Below are 22,324 nucleotides of genomic sequence, written 5' to 3' on the forward strand. Positions count from 1 at the left end.
AGCGCTTTGTGCTGTAACTCTCAGATCAGCCCGGAGGCTGCTCACTAATTGCAAACGTTGCCCGTCGCTCTTATCCCTTCTCCCAGTGTCACCAGACGGGTTTTGATGATAAGCTGCTGCACAGACATGTCAGGTGGAGGATGGGAACACGTATATACACACTGACGTGCACAGATCCTCCTCTATCACCTGAAGCTGTGACACATGGCCCAGTGCCTGGAGGAACAAACACACATGTTGAACTGTACATACATACCTTCTACTCTAAAAGCTCGAAGGCAGTAACACACAGCTACGGGCGAAGGAGAAGGAAAAACACAGCTTCTCATTTCCAACTCTTTCTCCACTAACTTCAGCCTCCTCACCTTTGTTTGTGAGTCCCGACAACCTCACCTGGATGACTGAGAATCTTATATATATATTTTTTTAAATAGTTTAATAGTAGTTAATATTTGTGCTACATTCATGCCTGAAAACTGTTGTATGAATATGTTCTTATCATTATGATTCAGGTTCAACGTCAGCAGCTCTTTAAGCGAAGGAGCTGCAGTTAAATTAAGATGAAGACGTCAAACAATGTGTGAAACACATTTCTAGTGTTCTAAGTGTTTTCATGTGCTCTGTTTGGCCGCCTGCCTGTGACAGGAGCAGCTTCAGCTTCAGGACTCAGACAGTGAGGATGAACCGTACAGTGGATGTGAGCTGCTGCAGTGCAGCTTCCAGCGGGGAACCTTGTGTGTTGTGCTGCTCGGGCTACGTTCAATAAGAAAATATTTCCTCGTATTTAGTGAGCCGACTTGTTTCCATGGTTACTGGCCACGGGGTTTCATTCTTCATTCACTTCCTCACCCCGAGAGCTCGGGTCTGAAGGCTTTTCCTTTTCCCTTCTACCCTTTCACCGTCTACTCCGGCTTCTCCCCACGTGATCTCTTCTCCACTTTGGGAACGTTTCTGCTCCTCCTGCTTCCTGCCCAGTGCCACCCCTGTGTTTATGCCGCCCCCACAAAGCCTCGCTCTCTCAATGAAATCCAGACGTACACACTGTACTCACAGTTGGAATCTAAAGAAAACAACTCCTGGCTGTAGCTAAGCAACTCCAAATATGAGTCATCCAAGGGCCGCGCCCATCATCTACTGACCCTCCCTACCTCCCTCACACACACTCACACACACACTCACACACACACTCACACACACACACACACACTCACTCACACACACACACACACACACACACACACACACACACACACTCACACACACACACACTCACACATCAGCTTCAGATCGTCTTTCTTGAAGCATAGTTTGTCGAATTCAATCCAACTGTGCTGCTTCACTCTAACTCAGAGCTGGAGGTTTGTACAACAGTGAGAAAATGACTCACGTGGCCTCAGTTGATATCATCATGACCACGATATGATGTGTGTGAGTAACTGAATGTCCTGTTTCTTCACTGTTTGGTTAAACACAGCAGATAAAATCTCATTTCATTGAACTGAGCATGTATTTATGTATTAGATTAACACCAAACAGTTTAACGGACACCAACACAACCTCCAACGGTTCTTCATTAAGTAAAGTAAGTTTAATGGATAATTAAAATCAAAAGATGGGATTGATATGATTGGATGATCAGACTGATTAATCACAACTACACTGCCCCTCCAAAATAAAATCACCTGGATTTAACTAAGCTAATAGGTCAGAGCCTCCTACTAGATAATTACTGGATGATTCTGTTTTAGCTGGTAACAAGTTAATTAATGATAACTGAAGCAGTGAGGAGCTCATTTCCAAAGCTAAAGGTAACGAAATACTGATACTCGCTGATAATATCAGATACTCGTATGTATTCTGCACATTACACCTGTTGCACTACACTAAATACCTGTATGTAAAAATGAGGGATTGTTCTATTTCACATGCTCGTTATTGTCAAAGAGATTCGTGAATGTTTCTTATTTTGGTGCTAATTACAGGGAAAAATATGTTTAATTGGTTTTGTTGCGTTTATTGATTTTTAGGTGAATTCCCATTAAAGAAGTTATTTAATTAATGAATTCAAACCTAAGGAAATGTATTATTACTGTTATTGTTATTATATCTATTATTTCTCTTCTACACACATCTTAAGCTGGTCCCACTCTGAATTAAATCTTCTAAGCTTTGTTAACTTGTCTTGGCAGAAAAAGTAAGTGAAACTATTGAAACTATTTTCCTGGTTCTCTGCATAAGTTAGTCACACGGAGGTGCTGTAGAATGACATGAAGACGTTCACACCAGACGACCAGAGAATTTATCTGATCTGAAACCGTTCTGTGAGAAATGTAAAGGAAGTGTTGGCAAAGGTTGTTCAACCAGTTATTAGAGCACTGTTACACCGTATGTGTGAGGGGTGCTTTCAATAAAGACATCAAAGATCATCACTCTTTGGGTTTTATCAGCTTAGTAATACTAATAATATATATAATACTGTGTTTGTTGATATTAGTGACTTTGGTGAAGATCAGATCACATTTTAGGACCAATTCATGCAGAAAACCAGGAGACGGAAGTCGAGTTCACTGACTTTGGGCAGTACCCAGTGAACCATGTGGTACAGTTAGAAGTAAAATCTCATGTGACCTGACACTGAATGACGACAGACAGCACAGGTTTCTGTAGAAGAGCTGTACAGACGATGTACAGATTATTTCTATAAATCACGTGAAGAAGATTACTAAAAGAAAGAGGGCAAAGGTCAAATGATGCGATTGTCAGTGTGGCATAAGATCCGTCCCATAGACAGAGCCTCTGGATGTATTTGTGTAAAAGAGTCTGAAAAATGAAAAAAAAAATTTAAAAATATTAAAAAGATGCAAAAGAATAAAAAAAAACAAATTATTATCAAGATAATAAACAATAAACATGTCAACAAGGATCAACAATAACATTTAGAACAGATAGACAGGTGCAGTGCTGACCTCTAGGGGACAACACTGGAAACACATTTAGTGTTAAAGTCAAATTCAGTTAAATTAATTTTTAATTTAATTTAGCAAATCACAAATGTGTTTCAAGGATTCAAATACTTATTAATATATTAATATAATTAATAATATTGTCATTTTCTAATGTTTATTATTGTAATATTGTCATTTTTTTATTCTTTATTATTTTCAATATTGTCATTTTTAATCTTTATTATTATAATATTGTCATTTTTAATTCTTTATTATTATAATATTCTCATTTTTAATCTTTATTATTTATATTGTCATTTTTAATCTTTATATTATAATATTCTCATTTTTAATCTTTATTATTATAATCAGTCATTTTAATTCTTTATTATTATAATATTCTCATTTTTAATCTTTATTATTTAATATTGCTCATTTTAATCTTTAGTATTTTAATATTCTAATATTCTCATTTTTAATCTTTATTATTATAATATTCTCATTTTTAATTCTTTATTATTATAATATTCTCATTTTTAATCTTTATTATTTTAATATTGTCATTTTTAATCTTTATTATTATAATATTGTCATTTTTAATCTTTATTATTATAATATTCTCATTTTTAATTCTTTATTATTTTAATATTCTCATTTTTAATCTTTATTATTATAATATTCTCATTTTTAATGTTGAATTAGTCCCTGGAGGATCAGTAAATCTGACATGTTCCCCAAAAGGTGCTGCGCTACCTACTGAGCATGCGCCACCGGGCTAATCAAGGTTAATTGGTGAACAGGTGTGTTGTCCGGAAGTCGTTAAGAGCCCCCCCGCAGCTCGCGGGCTCCCGGTGCTTCGCTGCACAGACACAAACCTGAACTCGGAATGTGTTTGAAGGAAAACGGACTCAGCTTCGGCGTCTTCCTCGTTTCCACCGTCACTTTAATCATTGTCACTCAGTCCGAACACACTAACACTCACCTGGACGCCAAACCTGCAGGAGACAGGCCTGAACGGAGACTCTGGACCAGGATGGAGCCTTCTGCAAGACACCAGAGGTCCAAAGACCGTCAGGGACCCGGGGTCGAGGTCTGGGTGGATCCTTCACTGCAGGACTCGGATGAAAACTGCAGCAAAGGAAAAATCCAGCAGCTGGTTTATGGAAGATTTTACATCGTTGGTGACCTGGAGCTGGACGCCCCCGGTCTGGACAGGTCCGGGTCTGCAGCTCCAGGTGGGTCTGCGGCTCCAGGTGGGTCTGCAGCTCCAGGTGAGTCTGCAGCTCCAGGTGGGTCTGCGGCTCCAGGTGGGTCTGCAGCTCCAGGTGGGTCTGCGGCTCCAGGTGGGTCTGCAGCTCCAGGTGGGTCTGCAGCTCCAGGTGAGTCTGCAGCTCCAGGTGGGTCTGCAGCTCCAGGTGGGTCTGCAGCTCCAGGTGGGTCTGCAGCTCCAGGTGAGTCTGCAGCTCCAGGTGAGTCTGCAGCTCCAGGTGGGTCTGCGTCGGTGAGTCTGAGCCTCCAGGTGGTTGGGCTACAGTTGAGTCTGCGGTCAGGTGAGTCTGCGGCTCAGCGAGTCTGCGGCTTCCAGGTGAAGTCGCGGCTCCAGGTGGGTCTGCGGCTCGGTGGGTCTGCGCTCAGGTGGGTCTGCGGCTCCAGGTGGGTCTGCGGTCCAGGTGCGGTTGCGGCTCCAGGTGGCGTCTGCAGCTCCAGGTGGGTCTGCGGCTCCAGGTGAGTCTGCAGCTCCAGGTGGGTCTGCAGCTCCAGGTGAGTCTGCAGCTCCAGGTGATATGAACATAACTGTATCGTGGTAACAGGTTCTAGTTACTTTTCAGATGCAACAAATTAATTAGAAAACTTTTAATTTCTATTATTTTTATTTACAAACTGTCAGGAAAGTTTATTCTGAGATAAAAACTAAAGAGTCAGTTTGTAACGAGGACTTTTCACAGTAAATGTACATAAATCAGGTTTTTGAAGTTTTTTTTCTTTGAATCTGTGAATTATGAGGCGAGTGGAACAAATGTGCTCTAATAATAATTCATATCATCAATATATTATACAACAGGAATATTCAGCTTCAGACACTTTAATTTTTGGTTTGTCGTCGTTTCTCCAGAACAGGAGAGGACCCGAGCTCAGCGGGTCAGGGCCTCGGAGGAGAGCTGGCAGAGGCTGCAGCCTGTGGTGGAGTGTGGACACGAGGTCATGACCCTCACTGTGAGGAGGAGGAGGAGATCTGTTCAGCTGCAGCTGGACCGAGGTGACGCCTCAGATGTAGCTCAGCTCAGACACTGTCTGAGAGTGTGAATCTGTACTGAACCTCTGTCTTTACTCTGGTCTCTGTCTGTGTCTCAGTGAATGAGTCGTCCGTCCCTTTGTCTCAGCTGCCCCCTCACTGTGGTTACTCTGTTCACACCACAGTGAGAGACGTCAGCCTGAAGGTTCGATTTAACGCCTGCCACGTTACACAGGAGGTACAGTACAGCATCCTAGTGCACATCTCGGATATATTCAACTGTGTCGTGTGGTTTCATTTTTACTGTGTCGTAGTAACAGAGCTGTCGTTTGTTGATGCAGCTGATTTACAAAGAGAAACTTTTAGTTTTTCACCTGATGAACGTGGGACGAAACCGAAGCTACGACAAAAAATAACAAATACATTTTAAATAAATGAATATGTGCTGAATCCAGAAAGAAATGTCCAAATAAATAAATGTGATCAGTTTCTACATTTATATTTTTTTATTTCTGTATTTATTTAATCATGAATACACTGATAAATAAATTTTATTTATTTTCTTTCCAACTCCTGTTTTCATGTTATAATAAAAATAGTTTATTTCTTATTCGTAGATGTTTCTTCTCTAGTACATTTGAATGTTCGCTCACTGTTTGTGCAGGGTGACCACTACGTGCTGCCTCTGCTGTGGAGGGGGTCTCCTGTCAAGATGTCCTGTCCGGTGTCTCAGGTCCAGCCTCAGGACACCGACCCGTCCTCCCTGTGCTGTTCTCCGTATGGTATGAAGGTCAAAGTTCAGGGAGCGTCTGTTACGGAGGAGCTGAGGGTAAATGGTAATTTTCAGTTTTCGTTCTGTTGCCGTTCAGTTTCCCTCTGTGTCGTTTTCCTCGACCTGACCGATTTGTCCCCTGTGACCTCAGTGAGAGGAGAATGGACCCCGCTGGTGGTTCTGGTCGAGCAGTGCGACTACACCCTGAACAAACATCACGACGAGATCGTAATTACTGCTCCGTTTGTTTCATGTGGAATCACAATGAAGGTGAGGGTGGTAGTGGTGGTGGTGGTAGTAGTGGTAGTAGTGGTGGTAGTGGTAGTGGTAGTAGTGGTAGTAGTGGTAGTAGTGGTAGTAGTGGTAGTAGTAGTGGATAGTAGTAGTGGTGGTGGTAGTGTGTAGTTGGTTAGTGGTGTAGTGGTGTGTTGTAGTTAGGTGGTGTGTGGTGGTATGGTGTAGGGGTGGTAGTGGTAGTAGTGTAGTCGTAGCGGTAGGGTTTAGTGGGGTAGTTTGTAGTGGTGGTGGTAGTAGGGTGGTGTGTTGTGTAGTACTGGTAGTGTGGTGGTAGCGGTGGTAGTGGTGGTAGTGGTGGTAGTGGTGGTAGTAGTGGTAGTAGCGGTGGTAGTAGTATTTCAGAGTGTGAAAGTGCAAAGAGTTCTGTTTTGTTCTTGTTGCACAAATGTAATGTAGGTGTTAGATGTGGAAAAATAAATTTATAAGTAGTAATGAGTCTAGGGTGATACTGAAATGTGCTTTCTTTGTATTAATGTGGATAAATTCATAAATATATGAATTATTATTTATTCATATTATTATTTTATTCATATTTAATATCTGAATGAACAAATCTTTGCTTGTTTCACTGTAAAGAGCTGCGTCTGTAATTTTGTTTACAACCTTACAATAAAACGCCTCTGACCTCTTTCAGGATGGAAAACACACACTTTCTCTTCAGATAGGAGATAAAACGTTCATACTGTCGTGTCCCGTCTCCCCCCATGACGAACCCCCAGAAACACAGGAGCCGCTGATCGACATCTCTCGTTATGGAACCACAGAACCGACTGAGACCGAGCCAGAATCCACGGAGCCGTTCCCGTGGGCTCCACCTTTCTACCTGGCCCCGCTGTATCATCCCCACCCTACATATGATCACAGCTTTCCTAGACCTTATGTGTATGATGCGTCTAACCCTCGTACTCCTCCAGCTTCAGCAGCTGAACCTAGATTTGGTCCACAACCCCCCCCAGACTCCGAGGACTCCCCCCAGACTCCTGCAGGACAGTTGAACAAACAACACAGCGTTCGCAGTTCTTTATCATCTAAAGATAAAATCGAACATTCAAGTCAGGAATCTCCTGTGTTAAGTGTCTCTGAGGGCGACGCTGACACTTCCTCAAGCTTTGCACCTGAATCTCCTTCTCTCCGGCCCCCCCCTCATGCCTTTAACCCGTACTACCACTACTACCATCACCCCAAAATTCCTCTTCCTGATACAGGTCCTGAGGTTCCTGAAGAACGGTCTGAACCTCAGGCACCTTATTTTCCACCCCACTACTCCTTTTACTTCCCATATAGAACCGGAGGAGAGGCTGAAGACGCGGCACCTCTATATCTGGACATGGCTGCAGAAACGAATGCGTCCCCTGTTCACTCCCCCCCTCACAAAGACTACATGGATCCCTTTATCAGTCTTCCTAATGAAATGATTAACGGTCCAGAGTGGCTCAAACATCCACTTCTTTCTGAGGAGGATGTAAAACCAGTGCTGGATGACACAAAGAGACCCTCTGCACCCAGTTCCCCCCCTGAACCAGACCCTGGTAATGTTCCCCCTCCCTACCCACATCACCTCGACCCTTATTATCACTACTATTATGGACCTGTCAAAAAACCTTTAGACGAACATCAAACGACTTCAGCTGATGTTCAGGATCCTGTGAATCCTCATGACCTCCATCATCTCCACCACCAGCCTAACGTAGCTCCACACAACCAGGATCCACCTCCTGCAGGATCTCAGCTTCTGTCTGAGAACAGCAGGAAGGATCTGCTGCCTCACGGAGACTCGGGATACGTCGGCAGCCCTCAGCCACAGTACGCCCCCCCCCACAGCTTCTATCCTTATGTGGCTCAGCAGCCTCCATACGATGCTCTCGGGCGTCGTGTTGGTGAAGAAGGTAAAAGACTAAATGATAAAATGTTGTTTTAATATTTTTAGATCTGAGTGAGTCGACGTGTTTTACAGTACTGACTTCAGATCTCCACAAGGGGGCGAGTCCAGACTTGCTGAAGGTCTGAGTTCTTGATAATATCTGTAACCAGACACCTGTGTGGCGTTTACTCCGGCTCAGGTTGAATTCATCTCTCGTGCTGCTCAATAGAACCATTGAAGCAAAACAAGCTCTCTGCTCTTTGTCTCCTCGGATCAGACCAACGCTCCCTCTGCTCCTCCCTGTGGCCTCGTGTCAGACGGCAGTAACTCTTTGTGTTGTTGTCTGTACCCTGTGCACTCAGTCTGTCCAAGATCCAAGTCTCAACAACACGTATCTGACAGAAGTAATTTACTGAAAACGAGAAGCTGAATGACGCGTTCAACATCCGACCGCAGAAGTGCAGAAATGAAACAGTCTGATCTTTGCCTGCACTTTAGGATTGTTCTGTTTTTCTGTCTCACATCAAGTTAACCAGCGGAAACGAACCACAACCAGTTTTGTTTTTGATTTTCTGGCATTGTGCCTTCATTAACAGCTGGTTGTAGAGGCGACAGGAAACAGAAGAGAGCGAATGAGGAGCTCAGATAAAACCAAAACGGGGACGTTGTGGCTATGTGACGTGCACTGAAGCAGTTTGTTTACCAGGCCAAAAAGTTATCTTTACAATGATAATAAACGTTTTTTAACTAAAGTACAGTTTAAAGCTTTAGAAAGAGTTTTTACTTTCTGTGTTTAGTCACATTATTTCGTCGTGTCCACAGGTTGTACAGTGGAGCAGCATTTGGTCCTCGTGGTGCCCGACTGTGTGCTGGAGCCCACACTGGACCCTCCTGCTCATCCGTCTGAGGGCAGCGATGTGTCGTGCACACTGGAGAAGCTGACCTCTGACCCTGACATCTACATCGTGCCCCTGGATGCCTGCAGAGTTTCTCATGTAAGACTCACTTCTCTGTGCTGGACTGAGTCACCACGTTCATCTCCACGTACACTTAATTTAAGGATTAACTTCTTATATCGTCTTTAGGTGTTTGGCCAGAAGGCCGTTCACCCGTTGGAGGTGCACGGTGTCCACCCTCGTCAACCAGACCAGAACTCTCCTGTCAGGTGAAGATCTGTAGTCATGTTTTATCATCATTATCTTTTAGATAACTCCTTAATCACAATAATATAAACCAGCTTTTACTTTAAAATAGACCTGTGTTGATCCACAGGTTGATGGTGGAATGTGGTTCCTCCCCTGTTTCTCCAGGTGGAGTGTGGCTCCACACGATGGATCCCCCTCCTCCACCAGCCACCGTCACTGTACAGCTGAGAATTGCCACAGGTGAGCACTGAACTTCTCTGGACACTTGAATCCAGTCGGTGCTCAGTGAACCAGATCTTCTGTAGGAACAGACTCTATCATTCTTGTCCTCAGACCAGTCGTTCACCAGCTATCACCCTGAAGCTCACCTGCCTCTCAGCCTTTTGCGGGTTAGACCTCTATATCTGGAAGTGAGCCTGCTGGAGCCTCCAGAAACAGACCTGAAGCTGCTGGTTCACTCCTGCCTGGCTCACACTCACACTCCGTTTACCAGCTGGATTCTAGTTTACGACGGGTACGTTTATAAGAAGTCTACGTGGTTAGAATGATTAAACATCCAACGTGTTATTTCAGTGTCATCAAACGAGGAGGGTGAAAAAATGATCTCAGACTTATTTATAACTTATTCAGAATTTTGTTGTAGGGGTCATAGGTCAGGAATCAACAGCATGAACCCATTGACCCCAGCTGCCTTGTTGGTCCGTGCTGGTCGCTGTGGGAAATACTTTCTTGACTTACGTTAGGCCCAGTTTAGCTTATCTGAGTTTAGCTGCAGACTGAACATTTACTTTCAGCACGTTAAATCAACTCGACTCAGACCGGTCGGTTTTAGTTCTGTGGTCCGGTCACCAGCTCGGACTTTGAAGATCAGATCACGTTTCATGACCAGTTTATGCAGAAAACCAGGAAACTGAAATGGTTTAACAACATCCACTAGTTAGCTTTTATTTAATTTCTATTTCATGAGTGGATGTTTGTTGACAGGGTGTTGGGATAAAAGATGCTCAGTGTACTCGTGGTCACTCGAACGCCACACGAACAGTTTTTACAACTCATAATGTCAAAGACTTACTAATTCCAAACAGGAAATGCTATTTTAGTATGTTTGTTCTTCAGAAACGTTTCTGTTCACTGTTCTTCAGCTGTTCCAGTCGGGGTGATGCACAGCTGCTTCCTTCCCGACTGTCTGAACTCCACCACATCCGGAGAATTGTAATCTCCAGCTTCCTGTCGCTGCCCTCGGACATGGCTAAAGGAGGACCTGCTCATCTCGAGGATCCAGAGGTAAATAATGTGCTGCTTTAGATTCACACTTGGGATTCCTGTAATTATGCAGTAAATTAATGTCACCCCCCCCTTCTCCTCAGCTCTACTTCATATGTTTAACAGAAGTCTGCTTCGCTGCAGACGATCACTGTGCAGTCAACTGCAACAACAGTAAGTTCAGCAACGTAGGAAACTGGGAAGTGGTACAGTGGATCATCAGCAGGTTAATCGACAGCGTTCTTACAGAACAAATAATAATTCAAAGTGTCGTGTGTTCCAGCTTTAAAAAAAATCATACACTGTAGTTATTAAGTACAGCTAACTTACTCTTTACCAACATGTCACTGCTGAAAGTACAAAGTCGAGCCACAACCCTACAGAGAGATGTATTCATGTAATGTTGTTGATTTTTCTCCTCACAGGTCCCAACAGTGAGCAATAAAGACGCAAACAAAACTAAACTACCGTTTGTTTATTTATTAGAAACAGTTTCACCAGTGTTACTAAAAAAGAACGAGAAATAAAACACTCATGTAAAAATAGTGACGTGACAAAGAATAGTGCAAAGCAATAATAGTACTACAGGTTACGCAGGAATCCGCGTCAAGCAGCTGTTTTTTCAGAACAAGACACTTAGTAGGATTAAATTTGGTCACACACGCTTGGAAAGGAACAGAAACATTCCCTGAGGAACCACAGTCTTAACTAGAACGTATGTTAATGTGTTCTCCACCTGATCAAACTCCTGCCTAACATGAGGCAGCAGGTGATGATGGAGCTCGAATGTAACGGCACAGGACGCCTGTTGAAGGCCAACACTACCTAAAACGTCCCTTATGAAAATATTTAAATATCTTTCAAATAAGATTGATCCCTTTTTTTTATTTGTACACTTATTTTAACACAGCTTGATATTTGTAAGCAGCTCAGTGAGTGATCAACTTTTCCTCATACACCAACGGACAAATAAGCAGCATTACGTTCAAAACACTGAAGATTGCTGCTGAAATATGTAGCAGACAAGGGACGTGTCCTCTTCCCCCCTGAAATGATTAATAATTGACTGTTGCCTCATCCTCAGGACACTTCTTATGCCTACAGTGATTTAAAGGCCTGTCAGGCTGCTGCGACCGTGTTCTCTCACAGTTTCTACTCAGATGGATAATTGCTAATTATAAGCATTAATTTCAACAACAGCCAGAGTGAGATTATTTTCTGCAAAGCACAACTATAACTAGATGCTGTGTATATAAAATGGATATTTGCATTGAAATATTAGCATGATGTAATGTTTTAGGACGTAAAACAGAAATTCAGTTTTAAAAAGTGGGAACAGTAGTTCACATACAGACAGGTCTGTAAACACTGATTCGCTAGTTCCAGCCTGAAATCCAGCAACGAGCTTTGTTGAAGAGGAAGAACAGGGTTGAACTGAATCCTCTTCTTAGTAGACAGCGGAATAGTAGGTGGTGATGTCCTGATGGAGTTTCTTGATCTGTTGCAGGAGGACAATGCTGCAGACCAGGGCAACGATCTGTCGTGCAGACACAGAGGGAGGAGGAGGAAGTAAAGGGCAGGGGTGGGACAGAGAGCTGTGGTGTGAGCAACCTGTGTCCTCCACATGAGCAGGATTCAAACAAGCACAGATGAGTTAGTGCGACAGATGTTGCACCTCCCAGCCTCTAGAACCAGTCTACATGCAGCCACATAAGAAGAATAAGTAGGAACTTCAAGAAAAAATCCAGCCCTGCAATGTTTATCTGTAGATATCAGGGAGGGACGGTGTCTGTGCATCCTTTACCAAAGGGAAACCGATCAGAAGCTGCTTCTTAACGTGTGGAGGTCAAAATATTAATGTTTGTGAAGGTGAACAGGAATTGATGAATGAAACATTATTAGGTTAAATAGAAACTGTTGGTATTTGATTTGAAGGTTTGTCAAATCACCCAGTGATGAGTACAGTATATTACTGTATTAGCAGTTATTATCAGTTGGACACCATCGTGAGCTATAGCTCCAGTAGATGGAACAGTGTTAATATAAGTGTTTTTAGGGTTTAAAGTGTTTTTAGGGTGGATTTTTCCTTTAAAAAAGAGCTGAAGACACCCTCTAGTGCTGATAGTGGATAAGAACACACAGTAAATTTGTATTTATACAGCCAGCATGAAACCTAGAGCACACTAAGCCTGAGGCACAGGGATGTTTGCCATAGTGAGAGGGGTGAAAACCACAGGGTCCTGCTCAGGGGGAGGGTACGGGATGGTGGAGACAAGCTCGTGCGGGTTATGGAGGACAGGAGTGGACTGAGTCAGGATGATGTACTGAGGCGCTGAGGCAGATGCACGAATGCTTTTAGAGAGGACGGCACTGCAAATCAGAGCGAGGATCTTTGGGATCCAATGATCGGGACAGTGGAAGAGAGCGGGGGGAGGAGTGATGATTCAGGGAGACAGAGGGATGCAGAGTGATTAGAAAAGGGTCATTAACTTAATCAACAAAAGCTACATACAGCTTATTTAAAGGCAAGCGACTAAATGGATCCCTATGTTTTCACAGATATGAGGCTCAATACTGTGACTGGATTTTAAATCCAATGAAGCCCTAAACAGATCTGCAGCATTATCCGCAATGTAGAGAGCACATCTGTAGCACAGTGTAAATAATATAATAACTTCTCACTAAAAGTAAAAGTGTAGCTGACACTAAATGTGCACTGTGAGCTCTGATGCACACTGGAGGTCGACTTCATGACGTCACAGAACTGATTCTCTGATATCATTCACAGGAACGAGCCTATTCTCTGGTCTGTTTATCCCGCTGATCACAGTAGTGTGTTTAAGCTGCATTCAGATTCACATTTATACATGTGTCTAATGGGCTTTTGAAATGCACATGAGGTTGTCCATGTGACAGGAAGTGAAGTGGGGGGGCAGGATGACAGGAGAGATGATCTCACACAGATAATTCCATAGTGACCAAACAATACATCATGCAACAAATGTCCCCATGTTGACCCGGCGGTGGACGCTGTGGTTAAGAGCGTGGTTGCATGCACACTAAGCGTCAGGGAGCTCAGACCAAGCTGCTTGTTAATATTTGGTGTTGTGAGTCATGGTTCAACTCGGACCTTTCAGACCTATGATGTGCAGCATCGAGTAGCTTCGAGCTAAACGCTAACATTCGGTGTGTGGCCGTGTTTTTTTAGTATGCAGTGGAAAAGATTAGATTGCACCACACTTTAAAGCACTCCAACATTCATGGTTTCCAGAGGACTCACCTTAACTCGACTGTTCAGGTGTACTGTGTTTAGTGCCAATTAATAATTGTTAGTATTCTAACAGGCTACGAACCTGCACATGTTAGAACCAAGCTCACAGCGTCACAGAGCGTTTTATCATTAGTATGAGTGTAGTCATACTAAGTGCTGTTAGTAACTTTTCCTCTGGTTTCGTCCCTGCAGGTCTCATGGTTCCATGTGTCTACACGGCCGCCTACAGTTACTAAAGTCCATCTGTGCTGCATTGTGCAGTGCACTGTAGGTGAGTGGGAATATTTTAATTTAGTTCAGATGTGAGATGATCTGCTTACCAGGAGAGCTCCAGTTCCAAGGAAGATGCCCATCACCACTGGTGCGTTACTTTCAAAGGCACCTGATATGAGCCCAGGACAACTCTGTGAGAGGACCAGGAAATGGTTTCACAATGGTTCAATGGAGATATCATAGCAATACATCACAGTGGCCAGTCACTTACGGGCATCTTGATATGCTCGAAGAAGCCGTCGGGTTTGGGGCAGGTTTTCTGAGCGATCTCTATGACGGAGACCCCGGTCAGTCCACAGCAGTGAAGCTACAGAGGACGGAGAGGACGAGTTAACAACCCCCAGAGACGACTTTGAACTAACCTCAGACATCATCCCACAGTGTAAAATTAATGAAGCAATGATTAGAACATGTTCCCTTGATTTTCGTAGTATATAGTATTTACTTAATCCCACGTCCTTGTAGATACATGTAAAACTCAATGCAGGGATCAGAGATGAACAACAAGATGTTTTCTCACTTCCCTTTTTGCTTTTTCTTTGTGCAGCCTGAGAGTTTCTGTTTAACAGAATTATTATCCAGCACTGTGCACTCTGAGGCTAATAAACTATAATAATTATATATAATATATATTATATAATATAATTATATATAATATACATATACTCTGCACTCAGGTCTCACCAGATTGTGGATGAAAATGAGTGTGACACCGATGCCTGCGTCTCCACTGTTCACATACAGACCGTACATGGTATTGTAGAACTCTGCAGCCTTCTGTCCAACCTTGATGATGAGAATTAAAACGCACGTCATGGTTAGAAACGTAGTTTTTCTTAACAGATCTGTATAATATCCATCCTGCTGCCCCCCCTCTCTCCACCCTCCTACTTTTATTTCCCTCTCACCGTGTCACGGCTGGAATAAGCAAGAAATCCGACAACACCGAGAGCCAAAGCCAGGATGGCAACAAGGACAGTGAACTGGAAGGAGAGGACAGGGTTAAAATTACAACATGATCTTAAAACAGGTTTTTAATCCGATAGTCAAGAAGCAGCAGGTAAACCATCTCTTGTTTCACCATTTTCTTTCCAGTAGTATTCAAATGCATCACAACCATTTTAAAAAGCTGTTTCTTTACTTTTATTAATGTTTCTAGAAATGCTGCGGGACACTTTAAGAAGACTCAAACATGCAGAAAAGCAGGTGAGCAGCCTGAAATAAGCTTCATGTGGACCGATTCAAACCAAATCTGTTGCTGTGCAAATGTCTTTGCTGCATTATTTACGTCACGATTCATGGTCCATAGACTGTGTCCTGGCCTGTTTGTTAATACAGCACAAAACCTTCTCTGTCTTCTGCCCCTATGCTGTGTAACAGTTAAGGAATGTCTGTGAACACAAGCCGACCGAGACAATACGAAGATAAAGCTGCAAAACACCATTCAACAGGAAACTAGATGGAAAAAGAGTGACGGCCTTTAAACAGATCTCTGATAATTTCATACACATAACTCTAACTGTGCATAAAGACCAGAAATCTTCTTCTGCAGAAAAGAAATAGACAAAAACAAAAGAGAAACAAAAGAGTCAGAGATGAGTAACTAGAAGGATCCCCCAACATTCCCGACCAGGTCTTACAGCACTCTGTATGTGGGTGTGTTCAGTGAAGACTTGAAACATCACGTCTGTCTTTCATCAGCTCAGCGTTAGTTTATTTACTCGTGTTTTCTCTTTGTCATCTGATCATTCTGTAAGAAGTGAGTTTCTTACAGCTGAGTCAGTTTGAACTGATATGAAAGAACTAATACAAACAATCCAGTCGCAGTTGTACAGCTGTGCTTTTCTACTAGATTCTACTAGATGACTAAAACTGAAAGACTCCCCAACCGTCTGATAGACCCCCACAGCTTTAAACCAATGTCTCATTAATCCATGTTCATCTTTAGCTACATTACATTTGCTTCACGTTGTTATGTAAAGAGATTACTGGATGGGTGTTTTTTTGTTTGATCACTTAGTTTTCCGTGCGTGGGACTGACTCTGGAATGAGTCATCGCTTTGGTTTTCCTGGTTCCTGGTTATAAAAGAGACAATGGAAATGTGGTCTGAACCAACACAGGATCCACAGCGTCACCTCGACTGACCTGCTCCTGTCAATCACTCCTTCAAATCTGGGCCTTACAGATGTGCCAACACCGACATGGTCAACTTCATCTTTTTGGGTTTTGATTTAGCAAGAATTTTAGCTGTTGTAAGTCGCTCTCCACAGAAATCAGAAGGAGCACTGTTGCACTGGATTTCCTTCTCCGTGTGTCACAGCTCTAAAGGTTTCTGTGCAGGAAGAAGAATAAAAAACCTCTCACCACTTGCAGAGCACATCGTTTCTCACTGCAGGCGCCGTAATCTCCAAACATCACCACGATCAGCATCACTGAGCCGAGAACTATGAGAACAGTCACACCTGACAGAAAAAAAGGACAAACAAATATCTGTCAGTGATTTTTTTAAATTAATAATATCTATATTATCATGTTATCTGGAGAAACACAAACTCACCAAGAACAAATGCATTCGCGTTAAGAGCCTCTATTTCAAAGATCACTCTGGTGCTATTGCTAAACCTCAGCCACAGGCCGAGACCCAGAAAAGCGAAACCAACCACCTGCAAAACAATAAATGAAACCTGATTATTTATTATTATTATTATTATTATTTAGTGCACTGACTCTCAACTTCAGCCTGTCTTCATCTGAAGACAAATTTTCTGTATTATATTCGCTGGCAAGAAAAAGTTTAGAAACACCAAAACACTGAATAAAGTCCAAAACACAGAAAACATTCCTGTGTAATAATTAAATCAGCAGGTAAATCACTGAACAACTACTGTTTGCTGCTTAGTGTTAAACTTAAAAGCTTTGCGACCATCTTTTCTATGTAGGAATTGAAGTGTGGATGGTCTTAGACTGATCATAATGGCTGTTCAAACTGTCTCTGTTCTCCTCTGCAGGTATCCTCCTCCTTGGAGCTGTACCTTCCTCCTCTAAAGGGAGTTTTTCCTCCACTGTCTCCTGGTGTCTATATAATTCTGTATACAGTTTTATTTTGAAAGGCCTTAAACACTGTAAAGTGCCTTGAGATGACTTCTGTTGTAATTTTGTGCTACATAAATAAATAAATTAAATTAAATTGAATAAGTGCAGGTTTTCTTGTCACATGGTGACATGTTGTTGCTGCCACCTGCTACAGAAGAACTTAAAGAGAACAAAGTGCAGAATGACACCAACTGTGGGACAGCTACGTAAACAGAAGCAACTCTTCAAGTTGTTTCAAATACAGAGAGTAGCTCAGCTTCGTGCTCCTCCTGTGTTAATTTCTCTGAAGGTTAATTAACTGGTGATATGTTAAAATCACATCAGCTGTTCTCACTATAAATGAACGTCAATCCTAAGAGTACAGAGTGTGGGGTGTCTGTGTTGTGAGGTGTTCAGGGACAGTACTGACTGTAGGCCATCTGTATATCTTAGGTGATTTAAAGGGACAGTGTTTAAATTTAACGACATTCAGTGGTGACATTACAAAAAGAAACCTCCTGAGCACTCTCAAGATAGTGATGTGAGATAATAAATATTACTGTAACAGAGACAACAAATTCAAACTAAATCCAGATCCTTTTCTAGAGCCTGTGTTTGTCCTTTCTGGGCTCCTGTAGAAACAAGGTGGATTCTGGGAAAACTAAACAAAACACAGCGGTCAAACACTAATGTTTATAATTCTGAATTTAAACTAATAGATCTCACTAAATCTAAAAAATATATAGAGATAAAAATCTAAATGATTGTTGTTAATTATTGTTATTTGGGAAAGTAGCTTTATTATTAGTTTTATTATTAAGTGAATTGATGATTTTGCCTCGAAACAGAAAAACGTAGAAAAACGTAGAAGTTCCTACGAAACAACAGGAGGAATTCTTTTACTATTATTATTATTTTAATTTATTTTATTTTAAATATCCCTGGTTAATTAGCATGTGTTAATACATGAGAGGCACCGACTGAACACGTTACCTGAAGGACTCGTTAGAATAAACGCAGCTGCTTTTTCAGACTTACCGCAAAGATGAGGTTGAAAATAACGAGGATATATTTGCAGCAGGCGCCACATCCGTCCAGAGCCATGATGACACTGTGCAGGAGGTACAGTATAATAATAATACAGTAATAACAGTAATAACAGGATTATAACCTCTGTCCAACATCTTAGAAACTGTTAGATCCTCTTTAGACGGACCACATAATGGCCACATAATGAAACACAAACGGACCAAATACCTGTGTTTCGGGTGTTTTCCTGCTGTAGATCACTGAGGATGATGAAGATCTGCTGCTGTAAACACTTTAACTCCACTGAGCCTCGCTTCGGTTGTCCTGCCTCATAAAACCGCACGCCCCGCCTCCTGCGCCCTGTTCCTGCCTCTCATTGGCTGACCGCTGTGGCCGACGGGAGCCCGCACCAATGAGCAAGAAAGAGGAAGCAGCTGACGTCAGAGCGCCACATCAATGGATCCCACCTTAATCCAGAGTGAACATGGAGAGAAATGTAAAATGAAACTTAGAGAAACGAAAGCTAAGAAATGGGAAAGCTTTGGAAGCGAGACTGACTTGAAACAGAATTAAAAACAGACTAATTACTGAAGCCTAATGCAAATTAACATTTAAATCATTATTCTGCTAGTGTGCAGGCTTAGAATGAATCAGACATGTTCATCAAACAGGAAATGAACTCACTGAATCAACACTAATCAACAAACTAAATAAAGAACAGTGTGAACAAAGCTGAACGTCCCCCTCTCAGTTTTAATAACTCTATCTGTGTCAGTTTGGGGTCTGGGTTCAGTCTGGTGCAACCATGCTCTGCAGAAAGGTCAAGAAAGGACGAATACAGTGAGGTCAAGTTGGTTTAGATATTTCCCACAGTCATCAACCACGAGTCATGTAACTGTGGTAAATGTTTTTTAATCTGCTGTAACCAGCGTCTCTCTGCATGTACCAGAAAACAAACTACAGAAAACACATCACACAAATAATAATAATAATAATAATGGCTTTGCACTGGTTTGGTTAATCAGACACTGAATACATACACAGTTGTATATAAATAAATTAATTATATAAACATAAACATAAACTTTCTCCTCTCATGATGTTGGAAGCACGTCCCACCTACAGAAGTGTGCAGAGTAGGTGTGGCAAGTTCAACATGAAAATAACAAGCAACAGAAAGTGAAGCACTAACGGACGTTTGGTGCCACAGTGTGGAGGCTGCAGCAGCTCTGACAAAATGAGAAGTGAAACACGGAGCCACTGAGTTACAGCTGGACACTCCAGTATTTTTAAAGACGTGAAGTTGTGGCTGAATTAAAACTGTAAGAGTTTCTCAGCTCTCGGTGAAACAGGCTGTGTGTCATCCATCTTTGCTGCTTCATGCTCTGTCAGTTCATTCAGGATTTTACTTCCATTCTGGCCACTTCTGGTTATCAGGAGGTTTGCTCTGGTTTTATGTAACCGTGCTTTAACAGACTCACTAAGCTGAGTGGAGGATGTGGCTTTTATTTTATACTCATTAACATTTGAAGACTTAGCTAATTAAACATTATAAACAACAAGCAGCCAGAGTCTCACATGTTGTTTCTGACTTTCGTCACACGGTGGCAGGATGGAGCAGTGAATCAAAGGCTTATTAATCACAGATCACATCAGCGTTGACAGTTTTGTCTGTAGTTAAAGATAAATAAAGTTTAAAAAAGGTCAGTGAGGTTTTGGCTCAGGTGAATAAACATTAAACTTCGGATCGATATATTTATCAGGAATGTTTGGCCTCCTCCCATTGAGATTTTTTTATTGGAGACTGATCTCAGACAGTTATTTATTTAATTACCTGGTGCTGAAGAACTGTCATTTACTGTGTTTCATTCTGTTGTGGGGCTGGTGAGTGTAGTTCTCAGTATGAAGACAGTCAGGGGATGGACACCAGGTGGAGGATCCGTTCTATGGATCTATGGTCTGTTCATGTGATCAGACTGGATGTTGACTGATCTCTCTGATCGTGTACAGATTAACTGTGAAGATGAACGCTGACCTCAGTGATTCTCACTCATTTATTTGTTGGCTGATTGCAGTTCTGCTCTGATGGTGGTTGGTGAAATATCTAAACCCCCAACAAGCTTCTGTATCAACGTAATACATGTTCTGTTCAACCTGGGTGGGAAGAATATGTGGAAGAACTGTATGCTGAGGCTGAAGCATTCAGGTCTCACTTACGTGCTGTGGTTCAGACCATTTATCCCCAGCTAATAGCAGTTTGATCACCTTCTTTTCAGAATAACAGAGTTTATCTGTGTGACCTGACAGGTGAGAGTATGAAATCAAAGACAAGGACACAGAAGGTTCACTGGGTAAAATCTGGTTCATAGAAAAATCAACACATCTCCAACAAACTACATATATAAAACATAAATAAAAAACGATATAAAAAACATAAAACACACAAATTGTTACACAGCAGAGTTTTTACACGAATCATTAAAGATTAAAAATGTTTCTTCCACCTTCAGATCACAGTTATGTGTTTAACTAACTTCCTCCTTCTCTCAAACACTCAGCTTTTATTTAGCTTTAGTTTTGTAAAGTTCACAGATGAGTTCAAAATTAAAAATAATAACTCATCAAGACAAGATGAATCATGATTTAAAAGAACAACCTCCTCCTCTTCACACAACAACAGTTTATATCTCCTATTAAAGCAGTTTATACTGAAGAAATAAGCAAAGCTAAATATAACTAACACAAAGCTGAAGTTCACTTTTCTACTTAAACTTACTGAAAGTCTCTGTCACAGACTAACGGTTTGTTCAGAAATTGCTTCTTTCAGTTCAAACCATGTTTTACATGTTTTATTCAGTTTGCATTGACTCGTGTTTGGATTCTGTTGCTGTTTAAAATGATTAGATTTGTTTTATCTTCAGGACTCAAACTATTTAACACGTATCTGAACCTAGTGCTTCAGCAGTCAGACAATATCAAGCAGGTTACTCTAATATGATGTTTGGTTCTTCAGCTATAGGTAATACATAATGTAACAATACATTAAACAACAATATAATGTTTTAGGGTAGAAAATTCTTTTCTAATTTAGTAACTAGCAACAGTCGTTCATAAACTATGATTTGCTGGTTCCAGCGATGGTCTTGGTTGATGAGACAGAGGTTAAAACCGGATCCTCCTCTTAGGCAGCAGCTGAGTAGCGTGCAGTGTAATTTTGATTATTACACCGCACCACTCTGCGCTCTTGAGTATTGCTGAGTATTTTTCACTGCGATAACGGTGCAGACAATGGTAAAAAACTGTCCCATAAACACAGGAGAAGATGTGAAGGACGGGGATGAGAGAAAGAACTCGTGAACAGGATTAAACCAGCACAGACTGTGTCAGTGTAGGAGAGACTCTGCACTTCACTGCTGCTGTTATCAAGCTTAAAATACCAAATTTACTTAGTTTAACAAAACCAACAAAAATATATTGTTTTTCTCACCAGAAGAACTGCAGTTGCAAGAAAGATCCCCAACACACACCATGCTAATATGTCAGAATAATAATTTATGGCGTCACGACAACTCTGTAAGAAGATCAGGACAGTGAGCACCCACCAGAAGACAGCAGTTCAACACAGTCACACTATGATTACCATTAATGTCCTGAATAAACACAGACACATGCAATCTAATCATAAATACAGTTTCTATCCTCATTAAAACTGCTTATTTTGTTTGCAGCAACTTACACCCATAATGCCTGGTTGACACACAGCTTGCAGCCCCTCTTCCTCAGGTTTTCCTTTCAGTCCACAGCAGAATAACTACAAAGCAAGAAAAGTAGGATGATGATAAAGGGAGAACGCTTAAAGAAATCTCAAAATTCAATTGAAACAAAGCCTCATATTTGCATTTTTACATGATGCCACCATTGTTTAATGTTAAAAACATCAGTAATTATCAAAGTCACATAATCAGGGGTAATCAGTCCAAATTGTTAAAATACTTTATATATTGAGTTAATAAACACTGATGCAGGAAGTTTCCCATTTACCAGCTCGTGGTGGAGTGTTATTTTAGGTGAGTACTTGCACTTTTGCCACCTCTTCATATAAACAGTGGTAACTACAGAAATAAATAGGAGTGTAATGTTTCAGTTCAGACCTTGATTTTTG

At 41.7% G+C, this 22,324-nt stretch overlaps 3 protein-coding genes across 4 annotated transcripts; 2 read left to right on the forward strand and 1 right to left on the reverse strand.

Moving 5' to 3' along the window:
* Positions 1 to 3,575: 3,575 nt before the first annotated feature.
* On the forward strand, positions 3,576 to 6,421 carry LOC113157854. The gene is made up of 6 exons (XM_026353489.1): positions 3,576 to 4,198; positions 5,059 to 5,202; positions 5,298 to 5,416; positions 5,843 to 6,014; positions 6,102 to 6,244; positions 6,413 to 6,421. The coding sequence occupies exons 1-6, from the start codon at positions 3,832 to 3,834 to the stop codon at positions 6,419 to 6,421; spliced, it is 954 nt and encodes a 317-aa protein (XP_026209274.1). The 5' UTR covers positions 3,576 to 3,831.
* A 448-nt stretch (positions 6,422 to 6,869) lies between these two features.
* Positions 6,870 to 11,831, forward strand: LOC113160405 (zona pellucida sperm-binding protein 1-like). The gene is made up of 8 exons (XM_026357639.1): positions 6,870 to 8,133; positions 8,931 to 9,103; positions 9,194 to 9,273; positions 9,381 to 9,493; positions 9,587 to 9,767; positions 10,396 to 10,537; positions 10,621 to 10,690; positions 10,942 to 11,831. The coding sequence occupies exons 1-8, from the start codon at positions 7,575 to 7,577 to the stop codon at positions 10,959 to 10,961; spliced, it is 1,338 nt and encodes a 445-aa protein (XP_026213424.1). The 5' UTR covers positions 6,870 to 7,574; the 3' UTR covers positions 10,962 to 11,831.
* Positions 10,982 to 18,504, reverse strand: zgc:65811 (CD9 antigen). 2 transcript variants are annotated; one of them, XM_026357749.1, is made up of 9 exons: positions 18,391 to 18,504; positions 18,172 to 18,244; positions 16,619 to 16,724; positions 16,426 to 16,523; positions 14,969 to 15,043; positions 14,745 to 14,846; positions 14,272 to 14,367; positions 14,108 to 14,191; positions 10,982 to 12,053 (listed from the first exon to the last, which is right to left on the reverse strand). In XM_026357749.1, exons 2-9 carry the CDS (start codon positions 18,235 to 18,237, stop codon positions 11,964 to 11,966), a joined length of 717 nt encoding a protein of 238 aa, XP_026213534.1. In that variant the 5' UTR covers positions 18,238 to 18,244; positions 18,391 to 18,504; the 3' UTR covers positions 10,982 to 11,963. The 2 variants fall into 2 exon arrangements, with proteins under 2 accessions (XP_026213534.1, XP_026213525.1); XM_026357740.1 differs by having other exon boundaries at positions 10,982 to 12,906.
* Between the last annotated feature and the right edge of the window lie 3,820 nt (positions 18,505 to 22,324).

The sequence above is a fragment of the Anabas testudineus genome, chromosome 8 (assembly GCF_900324465.2).
Source record: "Anabas testudineus chromosome 8, fAnaTes1.2, whole genome shotgun sequence".
Classification (NCBI taxonomy): domain Eukaryota; kingdom Metazoa; phylum Chordata; class Actinopteri; order Anabantiformes; family Anabantidae; genus Anabas; species Anabas testudineus.

Coding starts and splice junctions, on each gene's coding strand:
- LOC113160405 (XM_026357639.1), top strand. CDS start 7,575: ATGGCTGCAGAAACGAATGCGTCCCCTGTTCACTCCCCCCCTCACAAA. Junction 9,768..10,395: donor TGGATTCTAGTTTACGACGG/GTACGTTTATAA, acceptor ACTGTTCTTCAG/CTGTTCCAGTCGGGGTGATG. Junction 10,691..10,941: donor TGCAGTCAACTGCAACAACA/GTAAGTTCAGCA, acceptor TTCTCCTCACAG/GTCCCAACAGTGAGCAATAA.
- LOC113157854 (XM_026353489.1), top strand. CDS start 3,832: ATGTGTTTGAAGGAAAACGGACTCAGCTTCGGCGTCTTCCTCGTTTCC. Junction 5,203..5,297: donor TCAGCTGCAGCTGGACCGAG/GTGACGCCTCAG, acceptor TCTGTGTCTCAG/TGAATGAGTCGTCCGTCCCT. Junction 6,015..6,101: donor GGAGGAGCTGAGGGTAAATG/GTAATTTTCAGT, acceptor CTGTGACCTCAG/TGAGAGGAGAATGGACCCCG.
- zgc:65811 (XM_026357740.1), bottom strand. CDS start 18,237: ATGGCTCTGGACGGATGTGGCGCCTGCTGCAAATATATCCTCGTTATT. Junction 14,847..14,968: donor CTTATTCCAGCCGTGACACG/GTGAGAGGGAAA, acceptor CTCATCATCAAG/GTTGGACAGAAGGCTGCAGA. Junction 12,907..14,107: donor TTGGAACTGGAGCTCTCCTG/GTAAGCAGATCA, acceptor TGGATCCCAAAG/ATCCTCGCTCTGATTTGCAG.